General features: G+C 33.2%; 1 protein-coding gene and 1 long non-coding RNA gene across 2 annotated transcripts in view; one reads left to right on the top strand and one right to left on the bottom strand.

Moving 5' to 3' along the window:
- The window catches only part of LOC149803190 (carboxypeptidase E-like), a 46,110-nt gene extending 26,998 nt beyond the window's left edge, over positions 1-19,112 (top strand). Inside the window, exons 5-9 of the mRNA XM_089952806.1 lie at positions 1,548-1,678; positions 5,902-6,041; positions 8,641-8,776; positions 11,161-11,414; positions 12,160-19,112. Coding sequence (XP_089808932.1) covers positions 1,548-1,678; positions 5,902-6,041; positions 8,641-8,776; positions 11,161-11,414; positions 12,160-12,201 — 703 coding nt within the window. The 3' untranslated portion in view covers positions 12,202-19,112. The remainder of the gene's footprint in view (positions 1-1,547; positions 1,679-5,901; positions 6,042-8,640; positions 8,777-11,160; positions 11,415-12,159) is intronic.
- Positions 1-22,118, bottom strand: part of LOC149803185 (uncharacterized) — a 495,629-nt gene that overhangs the window by 276,829 nt on the left and 196,682 nt on the right. The window lies entirely within an intron of this gene.

Here is a 22,118-nt window from a genome sequence, read left to right as displayed (position 1 = left end):
ATGTGCCATTTCCACCTTGTAGTCAATGTCAAGGTCAGTCTCATTTTCTTGTGCAGACATGATAATGTGAATATTTATTTAAAGCAAGTTTTGACAGATAAAGAAAAAGTATTTATATTTTAACTTATCTGCTAAACTGTAATCATAATATTTTGTACATATCAATGTTTCACTGACTTTCTCGTCCTAAGTTAGCTTTCCAGCAGTTTGTCAAACTGCCAACTCTAAACAATGGCTTTTCAAAGGTTATTTTTGATGCATGTCAGCAATTTTATTGCATGTACGTTTTAATTATCAGGAGGACTTCCTTCAAAAGCATGACCGATGTTAGGAAAATGTAGCACCATAAGCACTGTTTGATACATTTGATAATTATGTGAGACTGGATACATACTGCTTGGCAAACAATTAAATGGACAAAAATAAGTGTTTTTAAATCATTCTCAAAGTTGGATTTAAATATTTTGGTGTAAGTTGTTGATTTGAAGCAACAAGATAATTATTAAGGAAATGGATAAAATAAGTGTTCACAAATCCTTGAGTTGAGAGTTTAAATAAATCATTGCAAACAGTCTTGATTTAATTCTATTGTTCCAACTCACTTAAAAATGTAGTTATTTCCAAAATCATTTCTATCTATCCTTTTATCTGACCATACACATCTATACGTCTGCTTTTGCTATTCCAACTATATCTGCATTCTCTTTCTAATCTACATAGGTAATCTGATCTGTGTATTTTTGGATACTTTTAATTATGGGTATATGGTTTTAAGGTGCAAACAGATACAAAGGAAACAAAAGTTTCAATAAATATAACATGATTTCCTTAAAATATATTTTATCTTCTTGTTTTAGCTCACATTAGGATGTTGTGTTTGGGGAAATCTTACATTTTCCAAGAGCAAGTTACATTTTCCAGTCAACTTGACCCTGGCTAGCTAACTTTAATAAAAGTTGTAAATCCCTGATTTATTTGTAATGGTAATTCAGTCAGCCTCATCTCTGAAACACATCCTTTTCCTACCTGCTGGATTTCTGGATCCAGCTTGTGGAAAGGATTTCTGTTACATTTACATAGATGTGCAACTGGATACCATCTGTACTTGCTTATATGACGAGTCCAACTGCAAATTGCACAGACCCAGATCTGCTATTGCATAATGTGCCAGCAGATCTTGGTCTGTTTAGTTTGTTAGGAGTAATCAGTAGAACAAACAACATAGACCCTGATCTGCATGCACATTATGCTATGGCAGATCAGAGTATTTGTTGTTTGCAGCTTGACTTGACTTACCGGCAAGTATATATGGTATATATAAAAGCAACTGGTTTGTTTCCATTATTAGTAGCTATGGAATGGCAAGTTTCCAAGATGGCTACCAAATTTCATGAAATGTTCGTCTTGGGTAGTTTTTTCTTTCTTTAAGATTTATATAAAGGAGACATCTGTAGCAATTACCAACTGAAATTATTGATTTAATCTTAGCTGCTGATGAGAATGATTGTGGCAACCGAATAAAAAGATTATTCCATCTTGAATTTCAGGTATCTTTCACGATGTTACTCTATACCTCATGGAGAGATGGCCAAAAACCACACCCCATGTGACAAGAATGAAGATTTCAGCAAACAAGATGGCATCACTAATGGTGGAGACTGGTATTCAGTTCCTGGAGGTGAATTTGTGTTACTTTATCTCCATAGTTACAAATGATATGTTTATTATCAGTAATATATTTGAACCACTATAAAATAACATGGCTGTTGCCTTATTCTCCCAAATTCCTGTAGGAATGAAATTTTCTCTCATTTCTGTACATGTATGATACAGTTGCCCTAGATGGGATGCCTTTTCTCTAGTTTTGGTACTTATTTATTTACCAATGGCAGCATTTTTCGCCAAAATAATTTTTTCATGCCTCGTAATTTTTTGTTTCTTTGTTTCTTTATTTTCATGCTTTGTAATTGTTGGATATTTTTTAAGATAATTTTATTTATATGCTGATGTTTCTGACAGTATCTTAGTTCTAAAATGATAAAGCCTGGGAGGGAATTGGAAGAATGGCTTGCATCCAAAATAGCCTTGATTAGGCACATGTACAATTCAGATTGTTGTAAATTCATTAGGTTCCTGACATAAGAAATAGGTCGCTGTTATTATAAGAAATAATATTTATTTAAAACTATTCCTCATCAGTTGAGAAACAAAATCTAAACTGTACAAAATACTGAGTATATATTACCTTTTATAAAAGAGAAAACCATTAAGTTGAAACCTTCATCTCGACAAATTCGTTCAACACTTCATTTGTGGATAATGATATAGGAATTAGTGTCATTGAGTAGTAATGTAGTTAAAAAATAACCTTCAACATAGCAAGGCCCTATTCCATGTATATAATACACTGTAATGAATTTATAAGCATTGGAATGTAATTTAGATTGTTATAAATCTTATATATCTGTACCAGATTACAAAATACTGGGATCAGTTCATTGGTTACTTTAGTAATATTTAGAACTGACCTTTTGATCTCCTACCTGCTACCATCATATTCGCTGTTTTAGGACCAGGAAAATAACGTATTTGGAATCAGAATTTATGAGCAGACCTCCATAACACGTTTCAAATACTGAACCTTATGGTGGGATTTCCCAACCCAATCTAAAGGATGTGTTGGATTCTGTTTGTCCAGCACAGAAAAGACTTCAGTCTTATAGTCATAAAATGATTCAGATATTCAGTATCTTTATATTGAAATGATCACTTTTCTTTGTGCCTTCGAATTGTGAGAGTTGTCACTATTCTGATGGTGTTGTCCTTGATGTGGCCATTGGTGTCAGTGCTAAGGTTTTTTATTTAGGTCCATTCTGATGTGGCCATTGGTGTCAGTGCTACGGTTTTTTATTTAGGTCCATTCTGGTTTTGTCCTTGATGTGGCCATTGGTGTCAGTGTTATGATTTTTCATTTAGGTCCATTCTGATGTCTTTTTTATGGTCATTGGTGTCAGTGCTAAGGTTTTTTATTTAGGTCCATTCTGGTGTGGCCATTGGTGTCAGTGTTATGATTTTTCATTTAGGTCCATTCTGATGTCTTTTTTGTGGCCATTGGTGTCAGTGCTAAAGTTTTTCATTTAGGTCCATTCTGGTGTTGTCCTTGATGTGGCCGTTGGTGTCAGTGCTAAGGTTTTTTATTTAGGTCCATTCTGATGTCTTTTTTGTGTTCATTGGTGTCAGTGCTATGGTTTTTCATTTAGGTTCATTCTGGTGTTTTTCTTGTAGTTCATTCTATCTGAAATTGATGACAAAATTTCATAAAGTACTTCTCACCACTAGAAAAAGTAGGCTGTCATGACATACTTTTTACCTCTGATTATAGTAATGTTTATACTGTATACTGTTGCATATGCAGTCATCAGATTTAAACAATCCACTCAATCACAACTTTAAAAGTAGGTCACTGCCTTACATTTTTGCCGCAGTGACTATAGAGCCTCAAGCATTTTAGAAATTTTATTAAACCTCATCTGTCCCGTTGGAGTGGAGGTTAGAGTTGGTATATTGGTCTGTCCTGTTGGAGCAGAGGTTGGAGGTGGCCATAGTGGTCTGTCCCATTGGAGTGGATGTTGGAGGTGGGGTAAGTGATCTGTCCTATTGTAGTGGAGGTGGAGGTAATGGTCTGTCTCATTGGAGTGAAGTTTGTGGAATTGTGAAGATTTCATTCATAAATTAGAATAACATTTTGATATGAGTCTTTTCTTAGATTTCAAACTGGTTGATATTTTCAGGCAAAAATGAAGTCTTAATATTTGAATGAATAGTAGTTGATTGAAACTAACCCATATTATCCAGGAATTTAAGTTTTTGTTTGATTGCCAGGAGAGTCACTGGGACTATAAAAGGACAAATGTAATTAAATCTTATGAATGATTTTAAATGATGTTAATGAACTGAGTGTTTTACTTAAGGAAATACTTTTAAGCATCTGTTGCAGAACTGTAGATGTGTACTTTTAATAGAAGTGTACTTATTTGATACTTGTATTCATATGATTGTACTGTACTTATTACATGCTCATTTTTTTCTCTGTTTACTTTGTCAGAATTGGGCAGTATTTTTTCATACTGCATGGCTTCATATTGCATGACATGTGTGTCTAAAAATAGTATTGTGTATTACGAACCACTTTTGATTGTAAACAGTGTATGCTCATGTAACAGACTTTTTAGCTTCTGGTTTATTATATTTGTTTGTGGATGAACTAAGAAGCGGTTTTCGTCCATTGGGAAGTAGAGATGATGCAGTTAATGAAGTGGACAAGTTTACTGAGTCGCAAATGAAATTTTCAAACAAGCAAACAAATGAACATGATATTTGCAAAGTTCACAACAAATGAGAGAGACACAGTTTTGAAAATACCATTTCATCATTTAAATAGTTTTTTAGGAGAAATGTCTTTTTTAGCTGGTAATAAGAATGGCAAAAATACACTTATATTTGTGCATTTTTAATTTCATCATAATGTACTTTCTTATTAGGTCTGCAAATCTTAATTACATGACCTATTTCATGGGTTCCAAAACTTTATACACAATGCAAAATGTACTGTAATATCAACTACATTCCAACCGCAATCATGTTCTCCTTACTGCACTCAAAATGAAATGAAAATGATATTCCATAGCATCTCTATGATAATTTCAATTGAAAAATTTATATTTTTCCCACATTATGATTCCAAACAATCAGTGACACAACAGAAACACATATGCTCAAATCACATGATATGGAATTGACACAATAAATCCAGTCTAGCACAAGCAGAAAAGCAGAATTGAGTTGAATCAACAGAAAAACAAAATCAATCCATTCCAGACCAGCTGAAAAGTTATTTCAATGTGCATGCATTCACAGTGTGACTCTTAAATTTCAATTTGAAATAGACAAAAATGAGAATTATTTTTTAAACTGATAAACATGCAATCAAGATCAAAGGTCGCTGGGTGGTGCTATATGCACCTTAATATTTTTAATGTGTATTGATGAATGTATGGATGTGTAATTATTTTGGAATACAGCATAAATTCAGTTATTTTGTTTCATGTAGTGTTTGTTTTTATTTTTAAGCCATAGAAAAGAAAATTGAGTATATAATAAACAGGTCACTGCATTTGTAAGGCAAAAGATTAAATCAGGTTTTTTTTCGGAGTAATACTTCACTCCCAAGGTCATACAGTATTACTTACAAAAACTAATTCATATTTTCCTATACAAATGCAGTAACCTATACAAATTTTTGATACTTGTATTCTGATAATTGAAGTGTACTTACTTTATACTTGTATTCTGATAATAAAAGTGTACTTATTTGATACTTGTATACTAGATGATAGAAAGAAAAAACAGTGTGGATCTTTATAAAAAGTCACTCATTAAAATATCACATTTTTTTTCCAATTTGGTGAAATATATCTTGTATTATTGTAAGACAGGAAAATATCCTTTAGGTATCGATGAAAACACTGTCAGATTTCGGAAAACACAAGATGTTATTACTATATTCAGGTAATAGATAATCATCTTGTAACACTGTCTCTTGATTCCAGCCCTAACCGTTGTACATTTGGTTAAGGTAGAGTATGCAGTATTAATTGTAAACATGGGGAGACATAGCTGTCACATTTTCAGTGGTGATGGCCAGTGTCATCAGCATTACAGTTTTGTATTAAAGTTTGTTCAAATCCAATAAATGGGTATAAATCAATGTACACAAAGGTGAGACACCAGGTTCTGTAGAACACTTGGATAGAGTTTTCTAATCTTTGTAGGTATGCAGGATTAGAACTATCTAGAGACCAACTGCTTTAACACTTGGATAGAGTTTTCTGATCTTTGTAGGTATGCAGGATTATAACTATCTAGAGACCAACTGCTTTGAGATAACCCTGGAACTGGGATGTGACAAGTTCCCACCAGCAGATAAGCTGCCATCGATCTGGGATGAAAACAAAAACTCACTCATCTTCTTCATGATGCAGGTGAGGAATTGAATTCCAAAATTCAGTTTGTTCTTGATTTTGCTGGTATAGCTGTTAGTAGAGTTACTAATGTAAAATTAGGTTATGCAAACCAATGATTGCCTATCTGGTTTATTCTAAGATTTTTTTACTTCACCCTCACCAGGGGTTGGCAAGGTAGCTACACCTTTGTAGAGACCCTGCCTGTTAGATTGCACCTCTAATCACACAAATAAGAATAGGGTTCAACTTGAAAACAGTCTTAGTGATTATTACTGTATGGTTATCATGCATTCGTTGTATATGGTTATGTGTTGCACATTAACGGATACATTTATACACATGCTAAGGAATGCAATGATCATGATTGGGTCCACCTTTACGTAACAGGGGTTACTAGTTGAGATATTTTGCACATGCCATTAAGAATTATCTAAGACATATTATTTGTAATGAGCATGATGATGTCTGTCTGTCTGGTGTGCCTCATTTCACCTGTCACTAATACCAAAGCATATATGTATGTCTCTGATTTATTGTACTGCATATACTTGTTTATAAGTCATATTGACTGTAAGTCGGTCCCCCACCCCCTTTTAAGGGCTAAATAAAAACATTTATCATTTACCCTCCTATATGTCTGGGTGTATTTTGCATGTCAGATCAGTCAAAAGGGGTGACTTGTCAGTGGATCAGAGTTGCATATTGGAAAATTAAACAAGCCCATCTGGGTACATAGATAGATATGAAAAATAACAACATAACCAATGTAAAATTGAATTATAATACTGATAGGAACATGTCAAAAATAAACTTATAATTTGTCCTAATTAAATCCATTAAAAAATAAACTTATAATTTGTCCTAATTAAATCCATTAAAATCCATAATGATTGACATTTTAAACCCATTTATGTGATGAAATCATGAATTCAATTGTAGGTCACATACTGGTATAAAATAGTTCAGAATGATCCAATTCACAATATCCTATAACATGTTAAATCCACGCTGATAAAGTTCTGAAATCCTTCATTGCTGTCACCCGACTTCATTCTCTTGGATTCACTGTCATATGCAGGTGTTTAATCAGAGACTTAGCTTGGTATCTATAACTAACACTTTGATCAAACAGTCTTCTGTGAAATCTAATAAAGGCTGCGTCTGAACACTAGTCAATTATGCAGCAAGATCACATGGAGTTAAAATAACCATCCTCTATTACTTGGTACTTAGCAAGCATCAAACCCATGGCTCAGTCAAAGGTTGTCACATGGGATAATAAAGAAGGTGCTACTTTTACAAGCTAAAAGGTATTATGGTCAAACATTGACTGGAAGGTGTACTGGACAAGTATTAAATCTGCAGCTCATCAATATAAGTATGGTCTAATAAATAACCATCATGAAATGGATAAATGCAGTGCATATTATATTCACATTTCTGAATGGGAATAGTTGCATAAAAATATAGATATGTTGTTGTTGTTGTTGTAGGGTTTAATGCCACTTTTCAGCACATGATAGGCTATACATGACGGCCAGTATTAATGGTGGAGGAAGAACCCAGGAAATTCCCGGAAAGAACCACCGACCCTCAAGAAGCTACTGGCAAGCTTTCTCACATACCCACATTGGCCGAATCCAAGACTCGATCCCACGCAGACAGAGGTGAGATGGCAATGATCCGTAACAGAGAGTGCTTTAGACCACTCGGCCACTCGGGGCCCCTATAAATATATTTAAATTCACATAATTTTTATGTACTGCAAGCAATTTGTATTTTCACTATTACCACTAGATATAAAATATTTTTGTATGTCTTGCTTATAAAGTGACATACACTTGGAATTAATAAAATTGTCAATAAAAGTAGGTTGATGTATGAGTGAATATATATGTTATGTCAGTATGGATTTGAATGGATGCTGGGTCATTTCTCAGATGGAATGCATACTGGACTTGCTACTCAATGGCTGTGGGTTGGAATCCTGCCTTTTGATCATCTCGGGTTGACTACCGTGGTGTATACTTTACACCAACTGCCTCAGCACTAAATAAACAACTTAAATTACTACTTTTGTTGTTGTGCCATAAAAAACCAAATTTGCAACATTTCTCAGACATTCTTTGCATTTCAAGGGGATATTTATAGTGATGATGAGAATAGAGATGATTTTAGTTTGGGTCTATGCAAAATGTGAAAATGAATGAAACACTGAAGAAAACATTAAGGTCATAAAATTTCATCCAACCTAGTATTAGAAGTTTCTGATCAGTAAAATAAAGATCGTCTTTTTAAATTACTATATACACATACATATTTGAAAATGCTGATTTAATAATGACTCCCTTATCAAGCTGTTTTATTTTCATTACTTATAGACCATGAAGTGTTGTCCTTTGCCAACAGATGTCAGTGATATTGAAGTTTTTTTAATCAAAAGCCAAGATGTTTATTCTGAAATGCTATAATTAAAATGCACAACGCATGTTCTAAATAAGAAACCTGCTGATGCAGACATCATATAAAAACCACCTTTTTCTGTATTTAACTTTCATTCGACTTAATACTTGTGTTGTTTCACTCAACATGTTCAAGTACATTCCTTATGTTTCAGACCCACATAGGTGTCAAAGGAACTGTGCAGTTGTATGAGGGTAATCCTGTGCCAAATGCTGAGATTATGTTGTACATTTTGGCAGACATAGACAACAATTGTCAGGAAACATACATTAATCATGATGTAATCTCAAGTAAGTAGTCAGGGACTAGATTAATTGTAACATTATCCACTTTATGTTATTATTTCCATTCATCCATCTGTTCATGTTTTGCCAAATTCATACAGTAGTAGGTTGAGTTCTCCGCTATCTACCATTACCAAATTTTTTAAGTAAGGTCATTGGGACTGAAAGGTAAGGAAAATTGCTTTCGATTTTGGGTTCAAGGTCAGAGTGACTCTTAGAAGAAAAATAGTTTCTGCATTATATCTTGAACTTTATTCACCTATTTTGACCAGATTTGGTGGATGGCTTGCGTTTGAGACAAGGAAGACAGCTATTCATTTTAGAGTCAAAGGTCAAGGTCACAGGGACTGAAAGAAGAAAAAAATGACTTTGACAAAACTACAACAGTTCTGTACCACATGCCTCAACCAAACCTAAGACAAGGAAGAAATTCACTTGTCAAGGTCAGAGATTTCAAGAAGGAAAATAATTTCCACACCATAACTTAAGTCCTATTTTTGTAGAAAACTATATGATAAACAACTCCGTTTTCATTAATTAACAGTATACTCATATTAATTATCATTGTAACATTGTCACCAGAATCTGAATTAAAAATTGCTGTTTTAGTATGAAGAGAATACATATTATAGCAAAAAAAATGCACTTTTGTTTTGTTTTCAATCCTCTTAAAATGCAAAATTTGTGCCAATAAAACTTAAACTGGTTTAGAAGCTTATCTAGTCATCAAAACTGGTAAATCTACTGCTTTGTAATCCTGGTATGTCAGCCTATCAAGGGAATATTGTGTTCTAGACGATGTACCTTGTCCCAAATTTGTGGAGGGCATGCACTTAATGTATTGAAGAGGTCTATTGATATTTAACTCAAATGGTCAAAGGTTAGAGTAACTGCGATTGATAGAAAAATTAGTTTTGCAGATTAACTTTTATTCTCGAGTAAGTTCCATGATCAAACTTTGTGAATAACTTGCACTTAGTGTAATAAGAAACCTATCCATTTGGGGGTCTAAAGGTCAGAGGTCATGGTTATATTAAGTCTAATAAGAAAAAAGTAGTTTAAGAAACCTATCCATTTGGGGTCTGAAGGTCAGAGGTCATGGTTATATTAAGTCTAATAAGAAAATAGTAGTTTGTGCAATTCATGGTACATCTTATTTTGTTATGAAAATCCTTTTTTTTTAAAGGTAAAAATACAGATTGTGTTACTGAACATTTAAGAATAAAATACCAATCATACTTACCAAGTTAAAATGCTTGCAAGAAAGGTCTGGAAAGCCATAAACATGTACCATGTTTTGAATGAGTTTGTCTGACACTGAGGCACATTCAGATTTTAATTCATATACAGTTGTAACACATATTCTGCTTAGCCAGACATTGAAAATGTACAGGAAATGTTAATATACTGTTGGTCCCATTCCCTGTGACATGGTGCTATGGATGAATACATCATGACACTCACTGTGACATGGTGCTGTGGAGGAATACATCATGACACTCACTGTGACATGGTGCTATGGATGAATACATCATGACACTCACTGTGACATGGTGCTGTGGAGGAATACCTTTTGTGCTATTTTGTTGATACAATTTTTCAAAGAGTGTTACAATGAGGGTAACAGTTAATATACTGTTGGTGCCATTCCCTGTGACATGGTGCTATGGATGAATACATGATGTCAATTTTGTTAATAACATTTTTCAGAGAGTGTTACAACGAGGGTAACAGTCTTGTTGGAGGATTTAGTGACATTGATGGTTGATTTACTGCTGTCTCAAATTCTTTATTTTTGCCATCTTCGCTGACACATGGCTGCTAGAACTCAATATGTAACAATAAAATATTACTGACTTAACGATTGTTATATGAAGGACCACAGTAGACTGAGGCAGTTGGAACATCCTTGTTTCTTTTTCATAACAATCAGATATCTTCAAATATCTAAAAGACTCAGGGGTAAACAATGTAGTCCTTCCCATATGGCCAAGATTTTTGGCAGGTAAAATATCCAGCTAAGTGTGCAAAGGATAAATGGTCATAAAAAAAGATAGACATTGAAACAAAAAACATAAAATAATGCTTAGACCAATATTTACCTGCATTTTTATTTTCAAAGTTATCCTGCAACTTTTACATGAAGAAACTGAAGGGATCTAGTCATTAGTTTCAAATATTGCTTAAATTGCTCTATACATGTATGTCAAAAAGTTATTTTGATGTAATAATAATGACTGGCATGAGGTAAGTTCCAAATGGCCACTATCTGCATTGGAGATATTTTTCTTGTACAGGATGGAAAAGGCAGAGGTTGTTATGGTTGTGTACTTAAGTGCTTAATAGTAAGGGACCTTGGTACATTTTGTGCGGTTTTATATTATTTGCAGACAAGGATGGCGACTACTATCGCCTTCTGAAAGATGGCATCTATCGTATCGGTGTGGAAATTGATTATCCAGAAGGCAACATCATTCAGGCCTCCAAATGTGTGGTGGTGAAAAATAAACCTCTACATGAAGCCCTGGTGGTCAATCTGGACCTCATGAGCCTCGACCAAGAAAAGGCCATTATTGAAAATGAGTGTGCCCTACTGAAACAACAGGCACAGCAGACATGCTTAAAAAATTTGGACCAGATTCAGGTATGATCCTTTTTGAATAAGGTTTGTTTACATGGGAGTTGCATTTTGGAGGAAATATTTGCTTTAATGGTTGAAGTATGAGCATTCTGTTCATAGAGCACACTATGGTATACAAACTAGAAAAGGCATTAGCTTTAATTAAGAATAAGATGAACTTGGTTAAGTTTTAATTAAGAAAAGATCTATACAAGCTTAAAAACCTTTTTGCCTCTTACACAATTTTAAAACATACAGGTAATGCCATTCCACCATCAAATATGACTGCCAGTATTAAAAACACAAATATCTGAACAACTTTATCTTAGAGGGTTGCTCAGCAGAATTTGATCAGCTTTGACATAAAGTATTAAGCTATGATGGCCTTTCAGTATTGGATAATGATGCTGATTGTGCCATCAATTATGGATAAAGATGCAGAAATAAAGAAATCTTCATGACTTAAGCTATCAACAGCATTGGAAGTATTTTTTTACAGAAAGCATCCCACTGATCCAGATTTCTTGGCCAGCTATTTGGCAGTTAGTAAAATGTCATCCAGGTGAGAAATTTGGGGCCACTTAGATCTCTTGTTCTATTATACCTCTTATTTACCTTTAAACCAGTAACAAATCTTGTATTATATCTCACAACTGGCCTTATCTGTGAATATTTCTTGCCATTGTCTCTACTGTCAGATATGATTTAAACTACTTTTGTTGTTGTTAGTTTGGTTTGTTCCTCACAGGCCTCTTGATTCTGTTTTCAGTTGAAGAGAATGTTTGAGGCATTCTATGATGAACTGCTTTAAGAACATGGCCTGTAAGATCACCATTAAGAGCATGCACCACTGGTATGGAAGCCTAGCATTACCTCTCATCTTCTTGAAACAGCAGCATCAATAGACTCTTATTTTTCAAACAGCTTTCTACAGACCAGTTTATTTACCTTTACATTTTAAAGTTGTATAATAATTAAAAAATGGTTACTTTTTAGTTACTTTGCATAAGAGTGTCATAAAGATGTCTTTTCTAAAATGCAGGACAAAATGGGCTTATACCTGTCTGGTCTGCATTTATATGCATTAACAATTTTACCAATTAATTCCACTGTTGGAAGCACCCTGACAATTATAATATATAAAGATATAAAGGATCTGTGACACCAATAATATGAATGCACGAAAGATAAATTGTAGAGATTCTAATTTTACATTTAATTTTAAATCTCATAAAGATCTGTTTTATTTTCTAAATCCTGTATCAAGTGTTACAGTAATTTATTGCTAGATTTCCTTGATAGTGAAACTACTTTTGCTTCAGAAAATTAGAGTCCACAAGCTGGTGTACTGCAGTACTTTTGAAATTATCATAAGAGTATTTCTTTTTATCTCATCTTCAGGAATCTGGCATACAGGTGTTGTATTTTTGCTGTTCGTGGTAGAGGGGTCAGTGTTAGGATTCTTTGTTAAAGTTTTCTAAGTCAGTTGACACACCCGATTCCAATGAACCTTTGTTAATTATCTAAGTAATGAAAATTTTATTAATGATTTGATAATTTGTTGATATTATTTCAGTTTGGAAAATACTGGCTTTTATGCCTTGGCAACAGATTTTTAACTACCAGCATACAAAATCATGACCACTATTGGAACTGAGACCCTGAGACTTGAAACCATAAAACTAAAAGGCTATAGTAGTAACAACACATTTTGGGGACACATTGATTTAACATATTATTATGCTTGTGAAAGACTACCCCTTTCTGGGAGGAATTGGTTTCTCACTTAAAGTAGGAAGACAAGAACATACATATGCTTTTTACGTCAATTGGTATTAACATGCCGATAGGGTTTATGTGCTGACAATTTAATTCCAAATATTCATTGCTTATATTGGTGAATCATTCGATTTGAAAATTCACTGTGCATGAAAAAATGATACAAATCAGACAACAAAATAGTACCTCATTTTATGCGATATATTTTTTAATGTAACCAAAAATATCCTTTACATGGCTTTTAAATTATTTTAGAATGCATAGTTTCAGTCTTCCTTATAATGCGTCAGACATGGTATAGAATTCACCAGTGCATCAGACCTGACATAGAATTCACCAATGCATCAGACCTGACATAAAATTCACCAATGCATCAGACCTGACATAGAATTCACCAATGCATCAGACCTGGTTTAGAATTCACCAATGCATCAGACCTGGTTTAGAATTCACCAATGCATCAGACCTAACACAGAATTCACCAATGCATCAGACCTGACATAAAATTCACCAATGCATCAGACCCGACATAGAATTCACTAATGCATCAGACCTGGTTTAGAATTCACCAATGCATCAGACCTGGTTTAGAATTCACCAATGCATCAGACCTGGTTTAGAATTCACTAATGCATCAGACTTGACATAGAATTCACCAACACAAGTCTAACACTTAAGACTTATTTTAGACTTGTGATTTGTCAAGTTTCAAGTCAGACTTGACATTTTAGCTAATCATATTGCTGGATTATAAACTTAAATTAAGGTCTTGATTCAAGTTCTGTTGATAAAATGCAGGCCTGTACTGGTAACAAAGTTGGCATTACTAACTGCCATATTCTAAGTTCACCATATATTCAGTTATTAGAAGGGAATTTAAAAAAAAATAAAAAATCTGCCTTTTTGCCCTCCTTGGTATTAAGAAAAAAAGTACTACTGAGGCCATTAAATAATTTTATGTATTTTAAAAGAAGGTACCTTTTGCTGTGTATTGTATGTATATACTACAAAATGTTGAGTCAGCACATCTTTTTAACTTTGTTACCAGAATGAGCAAGACTTGTGTCATACTCATTTATAGTATGTGATTTAAACTATTGAGGGTTTAAATCAAATTTTTCTCATCTCACAAATAGATATATTCTCAAACAGATATATTTTCTCTCAAACAGATGTATTTCTGTAACAGTAGTGCGATAGAATTTACCATTTCTTCCTCATAAAATATTGTTTGTAGTTGCTGGAACATTTTGAATCTTATCAATTTAGGTACATGTATATGCAAAGTGAATTATGCATACAGAAATTGAAGGACAAGGAGTGGTCAGAATATTAATGCATTATAAAGTTGTACAAGTTCAGTGATTTCAAGATTTCCTAAACTGACATGAAGTACACCATATGCTCACTTGTAAGTATGGTCCAGCCACAAACTATAGACCCAGATCTGCCATCTCATAATCTGCTGGCTGATTTGGGTCTTTGCAGTTTGTTTTAGAGCAAAAAATAGGACAAACAAAATAGACCCTGATCTGCCCATGCTTAATGCAGTGGTACATTAGAGTCTGTGTTGTTTCAGTTGTTCATAAGTATACAAGTATTCAACTTGTTCTGGGCTAATACTTCAACACAATAAAATGGGCACAGATTGCTACATGTAAAAAGAGCAGTAAGTAGAACCAACAATATAGACCCTGATCTGCTGCTGCATTATACAATAGTTCATCAGGGTCTGAGTTCACTGTGATCTGGACTAATACTTTAACACGGGCATAAATTGTTACAAGTGAAAAGAGCAACAAGATTTTACCTCCAATGTGGTGGTCAGAATTCACCAGTCCTGCATGGCATTTTGAGAAGTACACAGAGGAACCAATCTGAGAGCTTTTCAAAAGAAATAGAAGTTAAATATTAGTTTTATTTCTGTCTTTCTGTTCCACTTACGAATCCTTAAAAAACCTTTTTTAAATTATAAATTTTATAAAGTTTAAAACTTGTTTTATTGAATATTATTTATTTATTTATTTAGCTCAAGCAATTTAAGTTTCGATCTCTGAGCAATATATTTAACATGATTTGTATTAATATATCTTATGACACACAACTCTTAAAAATAAAAAACTTTGTGCTACTTTTTGTGCAATGTAGATTACAGTGAATAGCATGTAGTCATGACTACTGTAAATGTCTCAAACAGAAACAATATTTAGTATCAAATGGAAGATGTAAAAGAACATGGTTGCATTTTTGGAGGTAATTTCTCTTCGTTTCATGTTCAAGTGTACATTAGGTATTGAATACGTACACACACATTCCATTAGATTTAACTCTTGTGCAAATTACATTAATCTCAAAGCACAAGGTTACAGTTATTGTTAATGTATTTTGGTTTTTAGATAAAAACGTTATTTAAATATTTGCAAAATAATTGTACAGTATCTTTTATGTTCACTTTATAAACTGTTACTATTGTTTGTCTTATCTTTATACTGTTGTTGCATAATACAAATTTTAAAGTTTTTTAACAGTTGTTGCAAGAGAAATGTATTTTAAAAAATGTAACCATCAGAGATACTAGCTTTATGCAAATGCAAACAGCATAGACTCAGATCAGCTGGCTGCCCACAAAGGTCTACACAGTTTGCTTGCAGTTATAAGAAAGAACAGCTAGGTTCTCAATCTACTGTTATGTTATACAACAGCAGATCCAATATACATTATTTCCAGTTGACCTGGGTCTTCACTGATGCATTTGATCAGTCTTTGGTTGATTCAGGTCTACACAGATGCATCCGATTAATCGACTCTGTTTGCAGTTGATCTGATTCTAGTTTCACTACAGTTTGTCATTATCCAAGACTTTTATCCTTACAAATGATCAGTTGATGTTTGAAGTTCATCTGAGAATTCATTGTTTGCAATTGATCAGTCCGTGTTTGCTGTTGCATAGACTTGTTGCATAGTAATCATTTTTTTCAGGGAACATTCATTGTGCAGTAAGGATTTTAATAATCATAAAATCTTAATTCTCCTTCAGGGAATTCCTCATAACTTTTTTTTAAAGATTAAAAAGCTTTCCATGTGTCAAATTTAACAGATAAAAAGTGATTGTGCTTCTTTCTACTATCTGTACCCATGACAAAAATATTGTTTTAAGTATCATAAAAAAGATGATATAAAATATGAATGTGAAAAGAAACTTTGAAAGTCTTGGTGAAACTGCAACTGAATGTTTTTTTACAACAGGTCACTAATCAGGTATTTCCATTGCTTTGGAGGTTTTCATTTTATCCTGGAGTCTACATTTTCGTCTTGATAATACATCATAAGAATTCTACACAGTTGGATGCCTTTTTTTCTTTCTGTTAATTATTTCAAAGAAGATTAACAACAGGTATTGGTATATTTTGCATCTAACACTAAAAAGATTGGTCGATATATTAATCAGTTAAATAAAATTATTCCAATTTTGGATACATGATTGTATATACCATGTTCAACAATCATTTAATGTGTGCACAGTATCAAGAAACTCTAAAGCTTTCAGGTTTTTTTCCAAAGATTGTTTTTATATACAACTACAGCTGTCAGCTGTTCAAGATTGGGGTGGGGGTGAGTCCCTTATAAACTTAGATCATACAAATACAAAAATACAGGTGTTTATTATCTTTACTATTTCACAGAGTGCTTTTTATTTGTCTAGACATGAAAGATTTTTTTTTTCTTAAAGGTGCAGTTTTTGACATTGGTGTAAACATTTTTTATTGTTGCCTCAGAAAATATACGAACTTTGGGTACATGTGTTTATCAAACTTCCTTTCATGGGAACCATGCATGTTTAAAGTGTAGTAGCCCTAATCTAGTACTGAGGGTATTTAAAAAAAACAAAACAAACAGCTATAACTAATTCTGCATAATAATCCTACTAAACCAATACCCTGTAAACTTATTTCTGAAGTTTTATTCTGCTTTTATGCCAAACCCATTAAAATTATGAGCCAAAGCTTCATCTAAATAACTTATTTTGCAAAGACCATTGCAGAATAAAATAATGTTTATTTTGTACCTTTCATATTTACCCACTTATAAGTCAAGACAAACTGCAAAATGCACCGACTCAGATTCTTCACCGCATAATAAGCCAGTAGAATTGGGTCTGTGTAGTTTGTTAGTAGGAGTCAGTACAACAAAGAATATATACCCTAATCTGTTGGCACATGATGCAGTGGCAGATCAGAATCAGTGTTGTTTGCAGTTGGGTTTGACTCATGAGTGAGTATATACAGTACACGTTAGAATCTCGATGGAATTGTATGAATTTTGCAAAAGCTTGGTTTCTATTGCCAGTTAAGGGTGATGGTTATAAACTGGTTTAGGCTTTCCATATCCAGGTATATTAGTAATATTTTCTTATGGGTACTTACCCTTGTTTATTGTTGTGATTTTTATGGTGTTTAGGTTTAGGTTATTACATTCCTAGAAGCACATATGTACTTTTTAAGCCATTACAATATTATTAAACATTCCCATATTTCAATTAGAAATCCTGTGAGCAATAACTCTCCAACTTAATAAAAACAGAGTAAAGACACAGATACATGAATGTTAAGTATTCAGGGCTTTATTTGTCAGGTCTTGCACAAGATACATCTTTGGGATCTAATACATGTTCATTTCTGAGGCCAATAAATTGTGCAGATTTTATTTTCCAGTGCTTAGGATTGTCTCATTATCTGCCATAAGCATCAAAAAGTTATATATAATAGGGTGCAGTTGATCAGTGTAGCATCTGAATGAAAAAAATCAAAACGTTCTCATTTTTTAACTGGAAAATTGGTTTTATGTATTTTGAAGAATACTGTCATGAGGTTTTTTGTAAATATTACTTTTCATGATCTTGCTGAAAAAAACATCTGAATTGGTTCATAAATTTATGGATGGACCATAGATCCCATTTTGCTTAATAGAACAATCCCATTTTGGTGGATCTTAAAGTTTGTGGCAGCCACAAAATCAACAAAAATTGGTAACCCATGAATAAAAGTGAATTCAGAGCAAAAAACTTGCATTGTAAAAACGATAGGACAGTTTTATAAAGGTCAGTTTTAAGGCGGTTTCAGTAAAACGTACTTCTGGCCATGGGAAGGCACTTTCATTATGCAGTGGTCACTCATACGATCCCATTAAGAATTTTGTGTCATATTCATATGAACTCTTTCAGTATTCAGAGCACCCTGGCCATTCACTGTCAGAAATAGAGTAATGAGGCCATTCATTGTTAGAAACAGAGTACTGAGGCCATACATTGTCAAAAAAGTGCCTTTCTTTGGTAGTATGCATATTTAATGGAACAGCCCTATATATATATATATATATATATATATATATATATATATATATATATATATATATATATAACACATATGAGCCAGAAGCTTCTACCTAATTGTTAAGAATTTTGTTTGAAAACAATCTCCAGCAAATGGAGGAAACTAATCAGGCCTGGAAGATGATTAAATGTTTATAAAAATGTGAGGCTTCATTTATTACAATAATGATACCGGTCTTGGTGTTTTGTATGATTTCATCATAAAAGAATAGGTTATTTTATGAAATTTACTTTGAGCCAATCTGTTGATTTCAGGTAGTTGGCAATTTTTTATTCAGTGAATCTATTTTGGAGCAATGAATTTTTGAAACAAGTTTTTTGCAACTGGTAGAAACTATTTGCATGTTGCCACAATGCTGAATATCTGCATCTACTGGAAATTTACCATTTAAATCTGTATGAAATTTTTTCTGCTATATTCACTGAAATCCTGTTTTTAAGAACTGATTGCAGGGACCAGGTCTTATTGACATTATTTACATATTTGTTTTTCCTGTTTATGTAGTTTTATTGTCCTGTGTTAGTAATAAAATAAATTGAAAATGCACAACATATTTTGTTTTACTGTTTTTGTCTTTAAACTTTGCATGTGCTGGAACACAATCCAGATCCATTATTAATGACACAAATGTTTTCCATAATATTCCACTCTCATCTTCTCTAAAACCACTTCTAGATCTAAATGCATGGAAATCTGATATCAAGTTATTAATTGATGGAGCACAGACTAAACCTTACTGCCAGTCAACATTTAGTATATTCCAAAATACAATGGCTTATGACTACTATTTTTGAGGTATAGATGTTAGTCTAATCAAATGAAAGTGTGTTCGTGCAGCTATGATATCATTTATACATAAATAAATTTTAATAAATTAAAAAATGTTTCCAATTTTCAGGAAATTATCAATATAAAATAACTTTGGTTATTTAGTATATATATATATATATATATATATATATATATATATATTGTTCATGACTAAGCAACACTATCACATCTGGCAATCTATCAATTCCAATTAAAGTTTCAGTGAAAATATCAGACAAGTCCTTTTCAGTTGTATAAAAAACAATGAATAAAATAATTTTCAACCAGAAAGTATAATTGTCAAACCCTACGGAGGTACAAGTGTAATCTAAATTGACAAAAAAATGTACAAAAAAATTAACATATTAAATGTAACTGTTACAACTGTATTAAAATGTACATTTCTTTTCTTTACTAAACTAACTGCAGCTGATCAGCTGATTTATGTTCTTGAGACAAATAGGGAAAACTTGGTTGATAAGTTCAAACCAAAAATATTTTTCCAGGAGTCTGTATACACTTAATCTTGTCTACATATCTATCTTTACACTGCAACTGTCTTAAAGTCTACTCCACAAGTCTTGCCATGAGCATGGTGATATCCTAAACTTGAACACTGTCTTACACTTCTCATGTATTCCTAAAATTCTTTTCTCCCTTTTCTGATCTACTGTTTAAACTTGAAAACAAACTAAATCCTAACATTTTTCTGTTATTTCACACTAAAGAGTTACATCCACAAAGCCCACATTGCTTGACATCTTGTGCTATTCTTTTCTGATAAAAATGGTACTCCTACAAATTTTTATTCAATACAATAAATCTGAGCAGGCTTCCCACGCTATCAGGAAAAAGTAGAGAGAAATTATAATTTTTTCCTGACCGTGAAAAGTTCTTGAATTTCCCCAATACAGATTTAAGTTGGGAAAAACCCAGGAATTTTCTGCCACCACGTGACACCCGTGACAATCATGTAATTGAGTCGTAACTAGACTGACCATGAGTTAAATTTATCGAGTTCTAACCAGAATATTTGGAGGATGCAGTATGGATCATTTGGTTGCTTGCAATAAACATATGCTGAGTCCATCCAAATGCGCAGTGGATTAGATTCATCTAGTAGACTTATTTTCAAAGTCAGCTCGATATCCATATCTTTCCTTACGTGGAAGGTATGAAAAACAGTCTGGTAGTGGCAAAGTGTAGCTGCTAACTGGATGGCCTAGCAAACTTTAAATATTGTTAGTTCGTGTGATACATGCATGAAATCGATATGAAAATTACTTATTCTCTCAGAATTTGTGAGTATTAAAATTGTTATGTCTTTAATCTGCTGAAAGACAAGATAAAACTACGTCGTTGATCAAATGTGACCTGGTACTCGTGATTTGCATTGCTAGTCACATGAATACACAAAACTAACGACAAAAAAATACAAAAATATTAAATGAAAGTTGTATACACCACTCCCTCGATAACTCGTGTACTGATAACTCGCGAACCCACTTATAATGTGGGGGCAAGCATCGAGCCCATTTTTTAAACCAGAAAATACCCCAAATATTTATCGTTATTTGTTATTGTGTATGTAACATAAACTACCTTAAATTAACCAACTCTTTCATAACTGTGATAAAAAATAACAAGGCAGCCATGATTACTTCATAAAAGAAAGAGCTTGATTTCACAGATATGGACTATTGTGGGCAAGTGAGTTTCAGTGAATTCTTGAACTGGCACTTGGAGATATCCTCAAGTTTCATTATTCATAACAATTCATGACATCAATAATGTACAAAAATTGAGTTTCAACGTAGACGATTGTGTCACGAAATAAATGTCGCATGTTTTTGAAGAAACGAATCTTGTTTGGTGGTGTATCAACAGTTAGTCTAGTTCCCTGTTCTGGGGACTCCTGATTTTGCAGGTTAATGTTAAACACCATTACGGGAACCAGACACATCAAGAAAACAAAAAGCACAGATATTTTACGCGTACACGTGATGGTTGTTGAAACCAGTTGGAACGATCTTTCATATGTTTGACATTTTGAAAATAAATGTTATTTAAACAGAATAACGAACAACTTCATTAGAAAAAGCGTGTTATTAAAAATTATTATCAAAGTGATTGTAAAATGAGGATTCAGTCAATAAACAGCCCAGTTCCCTAACTCCGCTCATCCCCCAGTTTTCTCGATGTCAAAGTGATTTTTTTTCTTCAATTTTTGGAGGTCCTTCAGTAACTCTAGCCTCGCTTATAGTGCAGTCTATGTTTGTGGACCCCGTTGTGCGCGAGTTATCAAGGGAGAGGTGTACTGGTTGTAATAAAAATATGAAAAACGAAAGAACACAAAATTCTCCATATTTATATTTTCCGAGAACAACTTCTGAAGTTTTGTTGTATCAAGAGACTACCACGCTGACGTATGATCTCTGCTTGATAAATCAGACCGACCAGGTTGCTGGTTTTGCAAAAAGTATCTGACTTTCATTTAATATAATTGAATTTCTGCACAACAACATTATACAGGAGTTTGTTGTTGACATCACATGACTATTGGACTTCCGATGTCATTTGAGATTTGTGAAGTCACTTGACTAGTAATGTAAATGGCAAGTAATGGGTCTGGTTTTTATATACGCTGCAGTTTCGTCTTGTCTGTAGTTGGATTAACAACATAATGATTATAATACTTGCCATTTCTGAGAAAATAAATCATTTTCCTATCGATTTCATGCAGGTATGA

Source organism: Sinohyriopsis cumingii, chromosome 3 (assembly GCF_028554795.1).
Source record: "Sinohyriopsis cumingii isolate HCF-2022 chromosome 3, ASM2855479v2, whole genome shotgun sequence".
Taxonomy (NCBI): domain Eukaryota; kingdom Metazoa; phylum Mollusca; class Bivalvia; order Unionida; family Unionidae; genus Sinohyriopsis; species Sinohyriopsis cumingii.
Note: the sequence above shows the minus strand (reverse complement) of the source record. Positions and strands in the feature narration are given on the sequence as shown.